Source organism: Haliotis asinina, chromosome 7 (assembly GCF_037392515.1).
Source record: "Haliotis asinina isolate JCU_RB_2024 chromosome 7, JCU_Hal_asi_v2, whole genome shotgun sequence".
In the NCBI taxonomy this organism is placed as follows: domain Eukaryota; kingdom Metazoa; phylum Mollusca; class Gastropoda; order Lepetellida; family Haliotidae; genus Haliotis; species Haliotis asinina.
This window is the reverse complement of record NC_090286.1, coordinates 6,967,478-6,987,874: the sequence shown is the minus strand read 5'-3', so window position 1 is coordinate 6,987,874 and position 20,397 is coordinate 6,967,478. Positions and strand designations below refer to the sequence as shown.

Genomic DNA, 20,397 nt, shown 5'->3' with positions numbered 1-20,397 from the left:
AACTGCGGCGAAAATGCCTACCGTGTGAGGACTCTGAGCTTTCAAGTCAAGCAAGGTCTAGTAAAATCGCGACATCAACTTTAGCATTTTGACGTCACAACTTTGAACCATTTTGACGTCATACGTCAAGCGGTATTACACTAGTGTAATACTGAAGTGAAAATATTACACTGCAGTATCTTCAACGGGCGAGTAATAAATGGTTAAACTTCTTGGGTCTCAGACATGCACATGGACTTTGTTCGTTGTCTTGTTCTCTCATTTCTGCTTAATAATATCAGATGTTAAACATTGTATAAGAAGAAAACAAGTTTACAGCCATTTATTTTGTCTGATCATTTATCGGATAATTTTACTTCTAATTCATAACAAACTACATGCGTAGCATATGTTTCATTGGATGACGTGCGTCTCAAAAATTTTCCCATGTGTTTGGAGAAAGCATGCGTAAGTGATCTGAAACGAATGTCAAATGATCGGTTAGATACACCACCGGAAGTGACGTCAGTACAGATGCCAGCCAGTCGAACGGCCGACTGACTGGAGGTGAATTTGAGAGGAGAGTGCAAGATACTGACACTGTAAGAAGTGCAGCTGTTCCGTGTTGACAGTCTGTTCACCTAAAATGAATCTTCTTTGTACAACATATTCATTTCATCAGATGAAAATTGAAAGCGAGATAATTATTTCTCATATATTACCACGTTCAATTCCGGGTGAGGTGTACAGGGTGTTTTACGGACAGATTTGAATCATCCTGGGTGTTGAATACGTGAAGTCCAAGTTTGAGCTGTTGAATGAAGGTCAGAGTATTGTCAATCTTTACAGTACTGGGGAGAAGAAATACATTGATCATGGGCACATGAGCCCAAACGAACAATTTCATTTCATCTCACTAGGTCGAATTGTATCTTATGCACCTTTTACCTTGTGTAATAATTTACAGCATTAACCTTTTAATATATTACTTTTATTTACATGTCCTATATGTATTTAGAGTCTCGTGGGTCACTGTTGGCCGGAAACTTTCGTGAAGTGTGTGAGACTTTAATGAAAGATTTTTCTCCTTCTTTCTTCTTTATGGTCACATATTTACTTTGAAGTATGTTGGTCGTGACAGTATTTTCTGAGCCGCTGACGTGAGAAAATCTTCCTCTCTCATAAGCATAACAGGTGGCTCACAGTAGTTTGGATAATCCCAATGATGTTCCAGACATTGAAATGTTATCTGTCTACTTCACGCTGCCTCGACTACAAATATGGCTTAGAATGCATCTTCACGTGCCGGAAGTGTGCAACAAGGTCGACGGGAGTTGCATATCAGGCTGTGCAGCTGGCTACAATGGAATTGACTGTAAACAAGGCCTGTACAAACTTCAAGTCGTCAACTGGGGTTTGTTCCACGAAACATGATCAGAATTATATGATGACATACGACCTTTTTTGGTGATATCATCCTGAAATTAAGTCGAAGAAAGTCATCCCAATATCGACGTGTACCTAAATCCATGAATAGTGTACAGACAACGGGTAAAGCAACGCTGACGGCAGAGAAAATAAAATTATGGATATTTGACCGTATTGACTCCCGGTGATTCTTGGCATCTTCACACAGAAAGCAATATTTCAAGTTTGTTTCTTTGAAACTGGCAGACAGTGAATGGGTATCCGGTAGTACGGGATGCTATCATTTAATGTTCCCATATGACTGCTTGGGTTGTATACTTAATAGATGAACAGCAGATTTCGAGAAGACGCAGTTTAATTTATCAGGAACAGTATGTAATTATTCTGTGTTTTGCTATATTGTACATATGAAACTACTGATGTTGCTGTTAGTCCTTCAATGTATCACATCTGATATGATCAGGGGTCTCTGATCCTCAAGTGGCAGCTGATGCTAAAACAACATTTGGATCCTCCATGTTGCAGAGTGCCCAGAAGGACGTTACGGCTTCAGCTGCACGAACACCTGCAGCAGCACTGTCATCACATGGATGGCACGTGCACTTAAGTACCCGGATGGATGGGAGATGGATGTGGGTGAGTTTGGGCACTTTGCTTTACAAGACGAAAATAGTTCTAAGTGAATGTAAACGTGTAAAAAGTATTTTGAATGAACGAATATCAAAAGCGTTTGTTTGAGCATTTTCATTGACAACGCCATGATAAATCAAAACACTTCCATAACTTTCATGATAAATATATAAATAAATAAATATTAAGAATATTAAACATCAGTCAAATAGCTAGATTGTAGTTGGTTCAAACTTGTCTGAAATAGATTCCTGATCAATATTTAAATACAAATAAGCCATGAGAAACGAAACTGACACACCATATCGTAATTGACGCATCTAAATTGTTTAATATCCTAATGTTAACCCCAAGAGATGGTATGGTCAATGTGACTTAATAACATCCTACAGTGTTCTTAACAATGCCATACCTGACATTTGCCTTCTTTTTCGATCCACAGGAGACACACATAATCTATCTCCCCTCATGTTTAAGATACAACGAAGCCAATCACGTTTTCCAAATTGAAAACATATACCCGCCGTCTTTTAACAATGAAACGCCACGATCAAAGCATTTTAACACCGACTCTCGTAGCGATGCAGAATGTCAACAAACGCATACTTTGCATCCATTAGTTTTCAAACTTTTATCAACGATAAACGTGGTCAAGTAAGCGTTGAGGACGTATTGGTGGAGAGTTACGGTTTGATTTACCCATTCTGTGGAACTGTAGCACTCGTCCGTTGGGACAATATACTGATATTTCTCTCAAGATAACATACAAGGTCTAAGATGCTTTATGTAAAACCGTCCTCGTTCGCTAATGCGTTTCTTTTTCCGAAGGGCGTGTCATGTCGTGTACGGTTATAATCAGTCAGGATATGATGACTTTCGGCAAGCTTCCCGACGTATGCATCCTAGTCTGTTGTCTCAGCATGACAAACAGGTTACAGCGTTTACAGCGTTTACAGCGGTTACAGCGGTTACAGCGGCTACAGCGGCAGGCCTACATGAAGGGGATTACACAATGGTCGCTATAATTGCCATCGTAGTCGCGGCAGGAATATTGTCTTGGAGTTCTGCAGGTATTACCCCTCTTCTTGTCTCAAAGGTTCCACTAGTGAACAAATGTACATAACTGTCTGGTCTGGATTGCTTATGTATTGTACTTTCCTGTACAAAGTCTTCACCAGGGTTGTTTCTGTTTCTGAGGAAATAGAAACCAGACAAGGATTTAGTGATTAGTAAATGATCGAGGCAATACGAGGCTATTGAGTGATGATTAAAAAGCCAACTTAATCACAACTTAATCAAATTTACCGGTAGACAGTCGTAGCTATCCAATGAATGTAGATTGAATGATAGAGCGGAATAAACCGCTGTGTGACAGTGTTCTCTCACATGCTATTGGTGTGAGGAGGATTTAATGCGCCATATACAGTCTTGACTCACGCAGTCCTCAACAACTGCTCTGAGATATTTCTGACTCGTTACGCCGATGACCTGCAATTATCTTGATTTTCCTCTCACAGCATGTTATCTCACATCAATTCGTGGACGCATAAACGTTCTTAGGTTTTAAACGAAGATGAGAAATATCTTACGTAGGGACGTGTATGTATGTATGTATGTATGTATGTATGTATGTATGTATGTATGTATGTATGTATGTATGTATGTATGTCTGTATGTGTGTGTGTGTGTGTGTGTGTGTGTGTGTGTGTGTGTGTATGTATGTATGTATGTATGTATCTCTGCATGTCTGTATGTCTGTCTGTATGTCTGTCTGTCTGTCTGTCAGACGGACAGCTCAGCTCTGACAAGTGCCGTGAGTTACAAATACCTGAGGGCAGGAGCAGCTTTGCCTCTTAAGAGACTGATCCCGTCTATGCTTCTGCTGTCAGGTGACATAGAACTCAACCCTGGCCCTGTAGATGGTTTAGAGGAGATGATGAGCACCAATTTGGAACAGATTAAGGCTAGTGAGGTCAGATTAGCTACAGACATCAGATCGATTAAAGATGATATCAACAGCATGAAGATTGACATACAGAAGTTGAGAGATGATATTAATTCCAATAAACAAGAGCAGCATGTGATCAGACTGGATGTTGACGCACTAGATGAACGGGCGCATAATATGGAGAGTTATCTAGAGGAGTTAGATTATAGGATAGAAGACCAGGAACAGCGTAGCAGACGAAACAACCTAGTTCTGTATAATGTACCTGAGGGTGAGGACCGAGAGACTTACACTGACAGTAAGCAGAAAGTGCTGGACATTCTTAATAAAGCCAGGGAAGGTACTGATCTTCCACCCTTAGTCTCCAGGGATATTGAGAGGGCCCACAGATTGTCTGGTAAAAGGGGGGACAAGCCAAGGCCTATTATAGTGAGAATGTGCAATTGGGAGGACAAATGGCGGTCGGTCAAGCTGAGAAGTGAATTGAAAAGTCAAGGAGTGGGGATCGCTAACGACTTGACCACATTCCAACGTCAGGAGCTACAGCGACGGCGTACAGAGAACCCCAACATGCGTTACTACTTTAAAGGTAACAAGCTGATGGAAGTTCCCTTGAACAACACGGCTCACTCGAACAGGGCTACACGACCACGTTCACGCACACGTAACAACGCTTGGGGTGGAAGTAACCAGGGACTCAGCCGGAGACCCAGGTCTGACTCACGTCACGCGGACATGGACGACACCCACTAGGGGTGTGGCCAGGGCCTTGAGTCTCATAAGGAACATTTTACGGCGCATCGGAAACACTCATATGTACAGCCAATTCCTAACACACACATTACTACTACAAATGACCATGATAACCCGACAGACTCAGTGACTTTTTTGTTTTGGAACATTGGTGGAATTATACACAAATTAGGTGACACCGATTTTATTGACTATGTTAAATCATTTGATGTAATTGGCCTGAGTGAAACTTGGAGTGGTGATGTAGAATTACAGAATATCTTCCCTGATCATGATGTGATAGTGAAAACAGCAGACAAATTATCTACTAGTGGGAGACTATCCGGTGGAATGGTAGTGTTAATACGTCGTCAGTTTTGTAGTTATAAGAAATGGATAAAGCTAACAGATAATGCTATCTTCATATTATTTGATCGAGTTCTATTTGGTTTAGACAGAGACATTCTATACTCATGTGTTTACATTCAACCGGAGAGCTCGACCTGGTATGATAAACTATCACCAAACTGTAAAAACGGAGTGCTTCTGTATCAAGAGTCCTTATTAGATATCATTTCTGGTTTACCCGATGTTTATATCCTCAGTGGCGGAGATTTTAATGCCCGAACTAGTACAAACCCAGATTTTGTAGAAGATGACCTTCTAGATTATACAGAAAACCAAAATGCATCAAAGTGGGACTTTTTAACAGACTATTTTAATTTGAACAGAACTTTAAACAACTTTGGTAAATCCTTACTAGATCTTTGTTCTATCATGAATATTCATATTATGAATGGGCGCTGTGGTGGTGATACAGAAGTTGGAGACTTTACTTTTATAGGTAACAACGGGGCAAGTGTAATAGATTACATAATATCATCGTCTGTATTATTTGACCATGTTTGTGACTTTAGCATACAGTCACGTACTGAATCAGATCACCTACCTGTTACCTTATCAGTAAAAGCACAACATGTTAGATCTTTAGATAACACTAAGAGAAATTCAAATAAGGCCTATAGGTTTTATTGGCAACAGGATAAAGTTGAAGTATTTCGAGAAAATCTATTGTCTGAAAACATTCAGTTATTGTTTGACAAGTCAGTCGATTCTGCTTTTACAAATATAGACGATAGCATTAGATATGTCACAGACGCACTGTGTTCCGCAGCGGAAGATATGAAACGTAAAGTTGGTATGATACGTAGAATATCAAACAAATGGTATGATGGAACTTGCGAAAAATTGAAAAGAAAACGGTGTAAATTACTAAACAAGTTTAGAAAGGTAAAAGACAAGGAAACGTTTGAAGATTATTGTCAAGTAAGAAATGAATATAATGCAGTTTGTAAACAAAAAAAGCTTGATTATTATAAGAACAAAAAAGCGGATATAGAAAATAATATAGCAGATTCAAAAAAGTTCTGGAATAAACTTAAGTCTTTGAAGAATCCTACCATATCAAACAACAGTATTGACATGAATGACTGGCATCAGCATTTTAGTGGCCTCTTCAATTTCAGAACTGATCAACAGAAAGGAGTAAATGATAAGGTAGAAACATTAAACGCTTCTGAAACCTCTGACTCTAGTTTTGAAATAACAAAGGATATGTTGGATTCTCCGATCAGTAGAGAAGAAATACTTGATGGTATCAATAACTTAAAATGTAATAAATCGCCTGGGGTTGATGATGTTTTACCTGAGATGATTAAGAGCTCAGCAGATATAATAGCGCCCTACCTGGAACTGTTGTTCAATATCATTCTTGAAAGCGGAACGTATCCATCCAGTTGGTCCATCGGTATTATCGTTCCAATTCATAAACAAGGCAGTGTTGACAATCCAAACAACTATAGAGGAATCACACTTTTAAACATTTTTAGTAAAGTTTTCACTTTTATCATAAATAAAAGACTAATGACGTGGGGGGAAGCAATGAATAAAATCAGTGAGTCTCAGGCTGGATTTAGACAAGGGTATACGACCATAGACAATATGTTTATCCTACATAGTATTATACAACGTTATCTTAATTTCAAGGGTGGTAAATTATATGTTCTTTTTGTTGATTTTGAAAAAGAGTTTGACTCTATCGACAGGAAGAAACTTTGGGATACATTCAGTACTCATGGACTTAGCCCGAAAATGAAAAATCTGTTACACAATATCTATGAAAATGTAAAAGCTTGCGTCAGAAATAATAATTAATTGTCAGATACATTTAACCTAGAGCTTGGAGTGAGGCAAGGTTGTATACTTAGCCCATTCTTATTTTCGTTTTTCATTAATGAACTAGCAACTCAAATTGAAATGAATTGTGAAAATGGAATCCAATTGCATCCAGATAATGTACACGTATTTCTGCTGCTTTTTGCAGATGACATTGTCCTATTCTCGAGCACTGTGGCAGGTTTACAAAAACTAATAATGGAACTAGAGACATATTGTGATGAGTACAAGTTAAAGGTTAACAGGAATAAAACTAAAGTAGTAGTTTTCAAAAGGGGAGGGCGCCTAGCGAAAAATGAGAAATGGCAGTACAGGGGCATAGAACTAGAAACCACCAATTCGTATAAATACTTGGGAATATTTTTTAGTCACTGTCTCTCATGGCTAACACATGCTAAGTACGCAAGTCTGCAAGCTCAGAAGGTCATGATAGGTCTCTATAAGCAACTGAATGTATTTGGAGATTTAAATATAAGTTCGTACTTCAAGATATTTGATGCAAAAATTTACCCTATAATATCACACGGAGCTGAAATTTGGGGGTTAAGTCATCTACCAGATATTGAACGGGTGCAATTACAAGCCTGCAAGAAATTTCTTGGTGTTGAACACAATACAACGAATTTAATGGTTTACGGAGAATGTGGTAGATATCCAATGTCGCTATTTACGAGTATAAAGGTAATTAAATATTGGTTAAAATTATTGAATATGCCCCCGTATCGTTTACCCAAAAAATGCTACAATATGTTGGTACTATTTGATAGAAACGGCCACACTAACTGGGTTACTGCAATTAGAAAATTTCTATTCACAAAAGGCTTTGGATATGTCTGGAACAATCAATATGTCGATTTTAAGAACTTGTTTATTTCAGAATTAACGAGAAGACTAAAAGATATGTATTTGCATGAATGGTTTGAAAACATGTCTCTTTCGAGCAAATGTCTTTACTATAGAATGATTAAATATAATTTAGACCAGGAAATGTATCTGTCAGTTATTAATGTCAAAAAGTTTAGAACGGCGTTAAGTAGATTTAGATGTTCCTCGCACAATTTATATATTGAGAGTGGAAGATTTAGAGTGACTGATAGAGAGAATAGGATTTGCAAGCTTTGTGATCAGTGTGCCATTGAAGATGAATATCATTTTCTTTTAATATGCCCGGTGTATACTCGATTGAGAAATCTTTATATCAACAAATACTACAGTGTGCATGCAAACCAACACAAATTTGTTGCGCTATTGAGGAATAGAAACATAATTATACTTCAAAACCTGGCAATGTTTGTGTATTAAGCAATGAAATTCAGAGCTGAATATATGTTAGAACATAATATTAGTTACATGTAGGTATCCATTTGTCATAACTAATTACATAACATGTGATGCGCTGAATAAGATATGCTATGGCATGTTGTATCTGTATGCTGTACTTACAATGATTTTTATCTAAAGTTTTGAAGTTGATTGCTTGTACTATAGGCCTGTGGCCTTTCAGTATATTTGAATGAAGTTGACATGAGTGTGTGTCTGTGTGTGTGTGCATGTGTGTGCATGTGAAGACCAGTTCTAACACGGATCTTCAAGAGAGAGACAAGCATGGATTAGTGCAGACCGGATCTTCCCTCCAGAACGGTATAATGAACTGTATAATCATGTGCAAGCGTTCTGACTTGTTGATACACGTCATCGTATACCAACTAAGTAGATCGATGCTCATGATGTGTGTGTGTGTGTGTGTGTGTGTGTGTGTGTGTGTGTGTGTGTGTGTGTGTATGTGTATTCTTTCTACGGTATAGAGATGTGCTTGACACAGACATGGTTGCTATGTAAATGTTTTTCTCACGGTGTTGTAGACAAGCCGTGTGTCCGAGACAGCCGGGGAAATTATTGGTTCGGACCGTCCTGCAGGTTCCAGTGCCATTGTTTCGACAAAAGACAATGTGACTCCACAACAGGAAGCTGTTCTTCGCCCTTGTGTCAGAGGGGATACTTTGGCCCCGGCTGCCAGTACCGTACGTTTACCTCTTTAGTTGCCATTTCTCATTCTTGGCTCTAACGTAAGGTGATGAAACCATGACGTAACATGTAACATCAGGAAAATATTTTAGTCTCTAATCAGTCATTAGTCACGTGGCACTTTACATGCATTAAGCATTATTCATTTTCGACCTTTGCCACCTAGTTTTGACACAGATCCCTTTGTTAATTTGACAGGTTTTTATATCGCATGACATGACCCCTGTGGTGCATAGGGTAGACAGTTTGCCTGGAGAGCGAAAGTTTCATTGGTTCGATCAACGCACGCTTTAGCTTCAGAAGGCTGAGAAATCCCCAGTTTAGTGACTTTTGCAGCGTTGTCATTAACGCCGGAAGATTAATTATTTATGCTTCAGTGTTTTGTCATAGTCACGTGACGTGGTGTTCAGAAAGCTGAACAATTCACAGATTAGTGAGTACTACAACTTTGCCATTACCGTAAGGTTAATTATTTATGGTTTACATGTCATCAATACCTGCTGTTCCCGACTGCCAGCAGCGTGTGCCGTGCTTTTATGACACAACGCAGCAATACAGTTGTACACATGTATACTGCATTGTCCAGAACCGAATCTTTAACCTTGAGTCACATGTTACAGCCCCCATTGCCATCAGCCAAGCGAGTTCGTGACATTTGTCCAAACGGGGCTACCAGTATATATGCATTAACGCTCTCAACAAAATGTTTAACCTTGATTCAAATGTTACAGTTTCCATTGCCTTCAACCAAACAACAACACAATCCAGTACTTCGTTTGCATCATCCTCTGCTGTAGACGGTGACACTACCAGCTACTCTTTAACAGAATCCACCCTGGACCCAACATGGAGCGTGGATTTACAACACCCTGCCTGGATCATCTGGGTGGACGTCAATGTGCCAGCGAAGTATGGTAGTGTAGCGCTAATTTCTTCAGGTACACTCACTTTAAGAGTGTACTGCCCAGAGTGAATCGCCATATTAAACATATCCATTTTCCTTAAAGTGTTCAGACCAAACATATCAGCAGTAAACATCAGTGGTAGTGCCGGTTTTTGTTTGCTTATTATTTGTTGTTTTCCTTAACATGCTTTTGTTTCTTTATTTATTGTTTAACGCCGTGCTCGGCAGTTTTTCATATATGGCGGTGGTCTGTAAATAATGAAGTCAGGACCAGTCAATCTAGTGATCAACATCATGAACATCGTATTTGTATACGATGACATGTATCAACAATTCTGCGAGTATCACCACCTGATCCCGTCAGTCGCCTCTTACTACAAGCATGGGTTACTGAAGATCAGTTCTAACACGGATCTTCAAGGCAGTGCGGTGTAATCAATTGTATAATCATGTATGTGTTCCCTGTTTATGTTACAAGATTGTATATCTCCATGGTTACAGGAACGCGGAAGATTGCAATGACAACCACAAATGAAGGCACGGTCATGCCGTGTAACGCCCTGAACACTTGGATCACGTCCACAACGTTGAGAATCACGTGCAAGAACGTCGTGAACGCCACCACTATCACTCTTGTCGGTACAGGCACGACGGAGTCAAGAGTGGCTTTAAGTGAAGTAAACGTTTATGGAGGTAAGCCACAGTGTTATGGGACTGTCCAAACCGCGGGCCGGGCCGAGGCGGAACAAAGATATTATTTCCTAATTACTCCATTATCGACAACCATACCTACTATTAACTAATTCAGCAAACAATCAGTTAAGATTTATCTAAAACACACATAGCATCAAGACACTTGCTTCTCTACGGGACATCTGATATGGAGTCATAGTTGTCTTGATATCAAATTGTTCGTATACATTTTGATTAAAACTATAAATTAGGATGTGTACCTACCGAGATGCGCAGTTTTTGCTTTTGATATACTGCAACCCTTTTGTAGAGGGGTGAAAATGGGTTTAAGGTCGCACTTAAGAATATTTCGCTCAAATGACGACGTCACAAATGAGTGTGTGTGTGTGTGTTTGGCTGCTTCTACGACTCCAGACTTAAGCTGGTTTCATCGATTTACTGAGGTATATGGTATGTGGATGTTAAAGCAAGTAGTAGTAGTAGTAGTAGTAGTAGTAGTAGTAGTAGTAGTAGTAGTAGTAGTAGTAGTAGTAGTAGTAGTAGTCACGGCGAGTCACGAGTGAGAATTTTACACGGCACATGTTTTTGTTTCTTTGTTTTTAAATGTTTCTCTTTCAGGCAGAAACATCGCACTGAGAGGATACACATCACAGTCTTCAGTGTTTGGCATGTATAATTCATCTCTTGCGGTGGACGCCGGCACTTCTGCCAGATTTGAAGATAGATCATGTACTCACACTGCAGTAACATCGTGTTCAGAGACTGGGACAACAGATCCCAACTGGATTGTCCGGCTGGGACAGGACTACCAGATATACAGAGTGGATGTGTACAACAGGAATGCACCAAGTAAGTGGCATACAGACAGATGTACGTATCATTGTAGATTACCAGACATACATGTAAATGTGTACAATGGGAATGCACCAAGTAAGTGGCATACAGACAGATGTACGTATTACTGTATATTATCAGACCTACAGGATAAATGTGTACAATGGGAATGCACTAAATGAGAGGAGACAGACACATGTACATATTACTGTGGATCGACATATAGTCTGGTTCATAATTATTGAGAATTTTTCTTCTTACTTTGAGCTATCATAACACCTCAACTGATTCACTGATACTTAAAGTAATGGTATAAGGGAGGTAATTCATCTTGGCCTACTGAGTATAGCACAATTAGAGTTACCTCCCCTGAATTTGTAGCAGACGTCATTGTCCTCAGCACTGTCAACAATGTCTGCTGAAGATAAAAGAAGGTTGATTTTTGAGTTGTGTAATCAAGGAATTGATGATGTAAATACATTGGCAGAGAGAACAGGAACTCCTCTTTCTACTGTGTATAGGATTAGGAAGAATTTTAAAGAGGGAAAGGATTTTGGGCACCAGAAAGGAGCACGGAGACCCAGAAAATTGGACTTCTCAGATCGCTTCCGGCTGGGAATTTTAGCGTCTAAAAAGCAAAGGGCAAGCATCTCCAACATCAGGTGTGAAATGATAGAAAGGGGATCAACAGTTGTATCAAAATCTACGGTTAGAAGAAATTTGATTGATCTTGGATGGGAGAAAAAGACTGGAATTCCTTCTCCTCTCATGAAACAAGAACATAAAGACAGGCGTGTTGAGTGGTGTTTGGCACATGAAAACTTTGACTGGGAAAATGTGATTTTTACTGATGAAAGCTCAATATGGGTATATCCCAATAATGTGAAAATATGGACAAAGTCTGCGTCAGCACCGTTGTATCGACGACCTAAATACAGCCCAAAGTTTCATGTATGGGGAGGGATATCCTTATTAGGAACGACCCCGCTGTGTGTGTTTGAGGGAAATCTGACAAGTCAACGCTACACTAACATATTAGATAATTTTCTCCTTCCAAGTGCACGTGTTTTATGGAAATGACTGGATTTTGCAGCAAGATAATGATCCTAAACACACCGCAAAACATGCCAAGCAGTGGTTTCAGGAGAAAAATGTGACTGCATTACCATTTCCTGCATATAGTCCTGACTTAAATCCCATTGAGAACATCTGGTCGATGATGAAGGAATGTGTGAGTCAAAAGGGGTTGACAAAAATTGAAGACATGAAGAGAGAAGTGGTCCGATACTGGGACAGCATAACTCACGAGACACTAACCTCTCTGATAGTAAGTATGCCTACCCGTCTTAGACTGTGCCGTGAAGCTCAAGGAGACTTGATAAAATATTAAATTGTTACCTACACAACATGAAAAGGTCAGTTCACTTTCACAATACATTCAATTTTATCTGATTTGTTCTCGTTTAATAATATGAAATACTTTAGCTATTCTCAATAATTTTGAACCATACTGTACATGCAGAATAGACTTGACGTGCAATACGTCAGCAGTTAATATGAATCTATGTTTCCATAGTACGATTATAGTTCGGAGTACAGGAAACAAAACACATCAACCCCAGTTCCGCATCATGTGTCACCTACTTGATGATATGACTGCATGTGTATTCACGTTTAAAAAAACTGCACTAAATTTTAAAAATCCGCAGTTTTAATTTCTGTACTTCAACAAATCTTACACTAAATCATCCAATTACGGCTGTCAGGTGATTCTGTCTGCAAATAAGTGGCTGTTAAACTTCGGAATATGATTTGGTATACCATTGAATACCAGGAAGAAAACCAAATACTTTGGGTTTTTTCATACAACAAGTAATATTACGAAATAGTAGACTGCATATATTTGCCAGGTCCACACCACTTGCATCTAACATTTTTGAGTCAAACAGACAAAATATAAGATCCTTATTAAGTCGCGAAACCATTAACATTTGGATCACATGCTATCAGATTCAGCAACTGCATTAAATGAATCACATGTTGCCTTTGTTCATTTCTACAAATGGAGTGAATGAGTGAGTGAGTATATTTTCACGTCACGCTTAGAAATATTCCAGTTATATGACGGGAGTCTGTAAATCAATCCAGTGCGCCACAGCATGAGCATCGATCTACGTCTTTGGGGTACGATGACTTGTCTCAAACCAGGCCGCGAGCCTGATCAGCCGATCCCGTACGTTCCCTCTTACGGCAAGTATAGGTACTGAACATCAGTTCTATCCCAGATTTTCACGGGTTCTACGAATGGTAGATTTGGAGGATTTTCTGAAAGTCTTTCAAAGACGTAGACAAGGGCAGCACAATATCAGATATATGGTTAACCATCTTGGGTCTCATACATGCTCACAGACTTTGCCCATTGTCTTGTCCACTCATAATGTCAAATGTTGAGCGTTGCAAAAGAAAGAAAACAAGGCTAGTTATCAACCATTGATTTTTCAGCTGATGTGAGACTCAAAGCTTTTCGCATCCGTATGGGGAAAGCAGGCGTTAGTGGTTTGAAACAAGTATACGAAGATCGGTCAGATACACCATCGGAAGTGACGTCAGTACAGATGTCAGCCAGTCGAACTGCCAACAGACTGGAGGTGACCTTGAGAGGAGATTGCAAGATACTGACGCTGTGTGAGGTGCAGGTGTTCGGTGGTGAGAGTTTGTTCATCTAGAATGAATCTTCTTTGTACAACATATTCATTTCATCAGATGAAAGTTGAAAGGGTCAGTATCATTTCTCATATATTACCACTTTCAATTCCGGATATGGCATACGGACAGATTTTTACGGGCAGATTTGAATCGTTCTCAGTGTGGAATACGTGAGGTCCAAGTTTAAGTTCAAAGTACTGTCAATCTTTACGGTACTGGGGAGAAGAAATGCAATGCGTCACGAAATATAACCCCAAATGAGATAATATTATCCACTAGGTCGTATTGTATTGTATGTATCTTTTACCTCTAGTAATAATTTACAGAATTACATGTATATTAATATATTACTTTTACATACAACATGTTGTCCTATATGTATTTGGCCCGTAAAGGTCTCGGGGTAGAATAGGTCTTCAACAACCCATGCTTGCCATAAAAGGCGATTATGCTTGTCGTAAGAGGCGACTAACGGGATCGGGTGGTCAGGCTCGCTCACCTGGTTGACTCATGTCATCGGTTCCCAATTGTGCAGAGTGATGCTCATGCACAATCACTGGATTGTCTGGTCCAGACTCGATTGTTTACAGACCGCCGTCACATAGCTGGAATATTGCTGAGTGCGGCGTAAAACTAAAATCACTAACTCACTGCTATGTGTATTTAGTGTCACGTAGATGAATGTTGGTCCACAACTTTCATGGAATGTGTATGGCTTTAAGAAATAGAGATTCTCACCCAAGTGTCTACTGATATCAAATATATCAACAAGACTTGATCAAGTAACAGATATCCAAGACTTGCCGATGATATGTTTACCTTTATCAACGAGTGTTGATATAATTCATATCAGACGCGAGGATGAGATTCTGTTTATCATCCCAAATCATTCTTCATCAGCTCTCAATGAAAAAATATAGATCTCTGAACACAGTATTGCCGGTAGAATTGCAATGCAGCGATGTCATGGCATTGCGACGTCATCAACGTCATGACGTCATATCATTGTCAGGACATTGTACAAAATCTACTGTCAAAACGATATTTCCTAGGAGATATCGTCTGATTTCACACAAGCGATATCTCCTGTGGAACACATTTTTGGAAGATAAAAACATTTTCTTTTCTTCTTCTTCATAACCACATATTGATTTTGAAGTATGCTTTTGGTCGTGACAATATTTCAATCTCCGCTGACGTTACAAAATTTTACCTTTTACATTCTTATATGCATAACAGGTAGCTTGAAAGATTTTGGACAATCGTAGTGTGTATCCAAACAATGAAATGTTCCCTGTCTACTTCAGACTGTCTCGACTACAAATATGGTTTAGAATGCAACTTCACGTGCCGTTGCCATGATCGAGCGGAAGTGTGCAACAAGACTGACGGAAGTTGCGTGTCAGGCTGCGCAGATGGCTACACTGGAGTTGACTGTACACAAGGTCTGTACAAACTTCCAAGCGCCAATTGAGTTTGCTCCACGAAACATGATCAGAAGAAATATAAGATGACGCAAACACCTTGTCCGATCATTATGAAACGTAGACAAAGGAAGTCAGTATAATATCACTGAGTGTCTAGCTCCATGCACAATGCACAAACAAAGGGTAAAGGTACAGATTTAACATTACAGCCGTCAAGATGTAATGGTCTAGCTTGTCAATAACTCCTGTCGATAACACTACAGGTTCTGCCTTATCTGGATTGTATTTAAGTAACATGTTCGTAGCCCAATCGATTAATGCGCTTTAATGTGCATTCATTGTTATTTGTAATGTTCACATGTTATACCGAGTGATGTGTCATCAGCAAACAATCTTGTTGAGCAATTTAATACATCGGCTATTTCGCACACACAATCATAAGAAAGGGACCCAAAACGGAACCCTGTGGGACTTAGGCTTGTAGCTCGAATGAGATAATGTGCCATTCACAAAAACTGATGTACGTACGCTTATGTAACTAGCACGTCAAGTTAGGAAGTTACTTTTAACACCATCCTTATCCTATTTCAATAGATGCCATGACACGATCGAAAGGTTTAGAATTATCACAAAATAACATATAACACTACCTTGTTCCTCTTTGTCACTTCCATTAATTACTCTATATGACATTTATGGCCGTTATTGGTCACCCCACCCCCCCCACCCCCCCACCCCCCCCCCGCTCACCTCATTCATGTATACTAGTTTGTCATGTCTTGTGAAACCAACTAAAGAAGTTTGAACAGCTAAACTATGCCTTCATCTTCATCAACGTATTCATCTGTCTTCGTCAACGTAATGTTCATCAAATTCATGAGCTAATTCACCACGAGCCGATGACTACAGGCCCGTTGACATTTCTACTGTAATCTATCACTCCACAGTCCATGACTTCAACATCATCGCTGACAATAACTGGAACTCATCAAGTTTTGACACGTTCTGTAGCTCTAGTCGGTTCACTAATAATATTTCGCATATTTGTTTCTATTTAGAATTTTATAGGCAGCATGAGTACTGTTTACATTTATGTCACCAGTAACAATAACTGTACACGATATGTTTGGAGCGGTTTCAATACCGTTGTCACAGGAGATTTCGAGAGGACACAGATTAATTCATCAGGAACATTATGTAATTATTCTCTGTTTTGCTATATTATAAATATCAAAAATATCAATATCTTCAATGTATCACATCTGACATGGACAGTGGTCTCTGATCCTTTTGTGGCTGTTGATGCTAAAACAGCATTTGGATCCTCCATGTTGCAGAGTGCCCAGACGGACGTTACGGCTTCAACTGCACGTACACCTGCAGCAGCAACTGCGTTGACGCTCACTGCCAGCACGTGGATGGCACGTGCACTTGTGCACCCGGATGGATAGGAGATAGATGTACACTGGGTAAGAACTAATATGTCTGAGTTTCAGATCATAGTTTGCTTGTAACAGACACAATCTCGCAAATTTCGGACGGTTTAGTTGCTTTTACACCTGTGAACTATTCATTATCGCTTTCTATTTCCTGTTAGGCTGCGAGCAGGGAACGTATGGATACAGATGTGATACCAAATGTTCCACGTGCAGAGACTCCATCTGTCACACTAGCAACGGCACGTGCATCAACGGATGTGAGCGTGGTTGGACCGGAATTCAGTGTGATACAGGTTTAGATTTCATCTGTCATTAATCAGCACAGGCTCACAAAGCATCAATAATTTAAGATGAATTTCAGTATTAAAGTACGTTTGAATAATGTACAAATGCTACCAAGTTTTGTCAAAATGACACTGTTCTTGGGGTGACAGTACATACAATAAAATTTGTTTTCTGTATTTTGTGTGACCCCGATCCACCAAACGGATCCCGATCCATAAAAAGTTCGTTGCGCCAGACCATTCGCAAATAGACACGACAGGTCGTGACGTTTATATCATTAGGGACTTTGAATGTTTCACTCACTCATATCAGATATAATTCTCCCGGTAGAATGTCCACCTGGCAAATTTGGACAAGACTGTAGAAAGCATTGCAGCGAGAACTGTGTCGGGCGCCTTTGTGATCACGTGGATGGCATGTGCACGTGCACGCTAGGATGGAAGGGAGATAACTGCGATAGACGTAAGTACAACAGAAAGAGCAAAGCCCAGCGCCCTTATTTCATTCATGGAGGCGGTGGGGTAGCCTGTTGGTTAAAGCGTTCGCTCGTCATGCCGAAGACCCGGGTTCGATTCCCCCCCAGAGTACAATGTGTGAAGCCCATTTCTGGTGTCCTCCGCCGTGATATTGCTAGAATATTGCTAAAAGCAGAGTAAATGTAAACGCACTTACTATTTCATTGGTCAGTATTTGTAGCTATTACATCTCAATAACAACAACCTTGATTTAAGGCATATAGCGCAGAATTGTTTTTGCATAGTAACCAATTCTTCATTGGTTTCGCCTTTGTCCTAAACATATTCAAATCTTCCTCTTGGCTGTCAATTAATTTTGTAATGTTTCCACCTGTCAAATCGTGGTATCACTGAAACTTTGTTTATAGATACCTTAAAGCGAAAGGCACAAACACACGCTTTGTCTCACACGGTTGTTGCGATGTACAATGGAAGCTGTCAGAACCGGCATCTGTCCAATCCGGCAAGTTGTCAACACCGACATAAAGTCTCAGCTCCATCCATTGCTTGAAATTTACCGTCAACTCTACAATCCAGCACTTTGTCTAAACCGGATTACTTCTTCAGTCCCAATGATTACCGGTTTAGACAGATTCCAGCGTATATATTTTTTCACGCATTGATAACAATCCAAGAAGAATATACATTGTTCTGTGTCGCCAGAGGATGCTGACGCGCTGCGATCAAGCGTAAATCCCTTAGTGCCAGGCCTTGTTGGATTGGGAATAACGGTTGCGGTAGTAGTCGTTGTGGCAGCAGCTGTCCTCCTGAGTCGTAGACATCGGTGAGTATAAAGTTGTCCACCTTTACGCCATGCTGTGGATTCTCCGCATTTTACGCACATACAATTTTATTTGTTTAAACCTTATTAAGTGTTAAGATACATTATGTAGCCTCATGTTAGAATGTCGAGTTTTGATTGGTCCACGTGACTCTGGGAAAATACCATGTACATCCATCACGATCCGCCAGCGGGAGTATACGACTTTTATACTCCCGCTGCGAAAGTCATATCCTCCCGCTACGCCTCGGTGACGACACGAGAAGTGAGAAAAGCGTGCATCGACAAGCCTTTAGTAACGTGCGGTGCACTGAGGTCAAACGATCAGTTGGTGTCAACATGGCAGCAAGTTGATTCGATGCGTGTTGTTTTGATTTAGTGGAAACATTCAGCTAGATAAATGCGTTATCACATGGTATCGAAGGAAATACGGGGTTTTATCAGTCCCGAGTAAGGTTGTATTCCCCGAGCCCTTACTCGGGACTGATAAAACCCCGTATTTCCCTCGATACGTTGTGATAACTTATAGTATACGTAAATACATTCAAGGACATTTATGTCGAAGTTGAATCGCTATACGTAAGTACTTGGTAAGTTATCCAAGATTTGACACAAATTACAAGTCTATGACTATTTAAGGAACACGCAGGAACCAAATGTTTTACTTCTTTGTTGTTTTGTTGTGTAACGCTACACGCAGCAACATTCTATCTGTATGAAGAAGCCTCTAAACAATCACGGGAGTGGTCAGTGGTCAGTCTTGCGAACCACTTTAGACATTCCGGATACGGTTACAAGCATTAATGTAACCATGTCATGGAACAATGTAATCGCAACATGGATTCTTGACGAACGTTCGACCGTGGACTATCACATGCATTCTCAGGTAGCCGAGTAGCCACATGAAGTTTAAATCACATGCAAGTTCAAAAAAAAAATGATATGTTCAAGGAAAAGAAAGAAACACAATGGAATCACATACCTATGACTCTGCCAAATAGTTCTCAGTATGAACTTGCGCAAACTAATGAGAGTTACTTCATTTTTAATAGTAGTTTCATGTCACGTTGCGTCCAAATCCTACTTTCAGACGACGAAGACAGAGGACCCAGGAGCAGGTTATATATTATGATATCATTGATGATATTCATCCGGGTGTACCCGGAAGTCAAGTTAATCAGAGCGAGTCACGTGAGGATTATGACGTTCTTGACATTACATCACGTGATCCAGACGATGGACTCGGCAAACCCTACACGGACCTGAATGCCATACCGCAACAACGTGGAAGTATGTCACGTAAGGATTATGACGTTCTTGACGTCACATCACGTGATCCAGAAGAAGGAGTTGAAAGAACCTACACGGAACTTACAACCAACACAACGTATGTAAACATTCCGATATCTGGAGGAGAAAAGTCGTGCTAAAACTCTTCATATCTGATTTACACATGTCGGGTTTATAAGTCTTAATAAAAAAGGTGAAACGTTTCTCGGGCGCGTCACTTTTATTTTCGCGCGTGACAGTTTTTTATGGCCATTTAACAAAATAATTTTGACTTGTTCGCGTCCCAATCACACATTTGTCCTCTGTAATAGTAAGCGTCTGTAAGAAAGAGTGTGACTGAATCTACTACTCATTAACACGTGCTAAACCTCCAAAGCTATAGTTTTGAGAAAACAAAATAAAAATGTCTTTTTCCTGCGTCACTGTTTTTCTATAAAAAATATTAAAAGAAGTCATATCTCCGTCCTCACTTTTGAAAAATGTGTGCCCGAGAAACATTTACTCTTTTTTTATGCAGCCTAAGCTGTCGAGTTGATAAAACTGAAT

General features: G+C 39.8%; 2 protein-coding genes across 2 annotated transcripts; both read left to right on the top strand.

Annotated features, from left to right (window-relative positions):
* The first annotated feature begins 3,036 nt into the window (after positions 1 to 3,036).
* Positions 3,037 to 19,991, top strand: LOC137291240 (uncharacterized). The gene is made up of 6 exons (XM_067822537.1): positions 3,037 to 3,107; positions 9,709 to 9,891; positions 10,383 to 10,574; positions 17,596 to 17,757; positions 18,444 to 18,564; positions 19,652 to 19,991. Exons 1-6 carry the CDS (start codon positions 3,050 to 3,052, stop codon positions 19,989 to 19,991), a joined length of 1,056 nt encoding a protein of 351 aa, XP_067678638.1. The 5' UTR covers positions 3,037 to 3,049.
* LOC137291060 (uncharacterized) lies at positions 11,243 to 17,296 on the top strand. The gene is made up of 5 exons (XM_067822339.1): positions 11,243 to 11,423; positions 13,911 to 14,114; positions 15,422 to 15,559; positions 16,879 to 17,010; positions 17,139 to 17,296. The coding sequence occupies exons 1-5, from the start codon at positions 11,243 to 11,245 to the stop codon at positions 17,294 to 17,296; spliced, it is 813 nt and encodes a 270-aa protein (XP_067678440.1).
* Positions 19,992 to 20,397: the final 406 nt, after the last annotated feature.

Excerpts from the sequence above, each read along its gene's own strand:
- LOC137291240 (XM_067822537.1), top strand. The coding sequence starts at position 3,050 with ATGGTCGCTATAATTGCCATCGTAGTCGCGGCAGGAATATTGTCTTGG. Across the intron at positions 10,575-17,595 it reads TGAAGTAAACGTTTATGGAG|AATGTCCACCTGGCAAATTT; the intron begins GTAAGCCACAGT and ends TTCTCCCGGTAG. Across the intron at positions 17,758-18,443 it reads CAGAAAGAGCAAAGCCCAGC|AGGATGCTGACGCGCTGCGA; the intron begins GCCCTTATTTCA and ends CTGTGTCGCCAG.
- LOC137291060 (XM_067822339.1), top strand. The coding sequence starts at position 11,243 with ATGTATAATTCATCTCTTGCGGTGGACGCCGGCACTTCTGCCAGATTT. Across the intron at positions 11,424-13,910 it reads GTACAACAGGAATGCACCAA|CTGATGTGAGACTCAAAGCT; the intron begins GTAAGTGGCATA and ends TTGATTTTTCAG. Across the intron at positions 15,560-16,878 it reads TGGAGTTGACTGTACACAAG|AGTGCCCAGACGGACGTTAC; the intron begins GTCTGTACAAAC and ends TCCATGTTGCAG.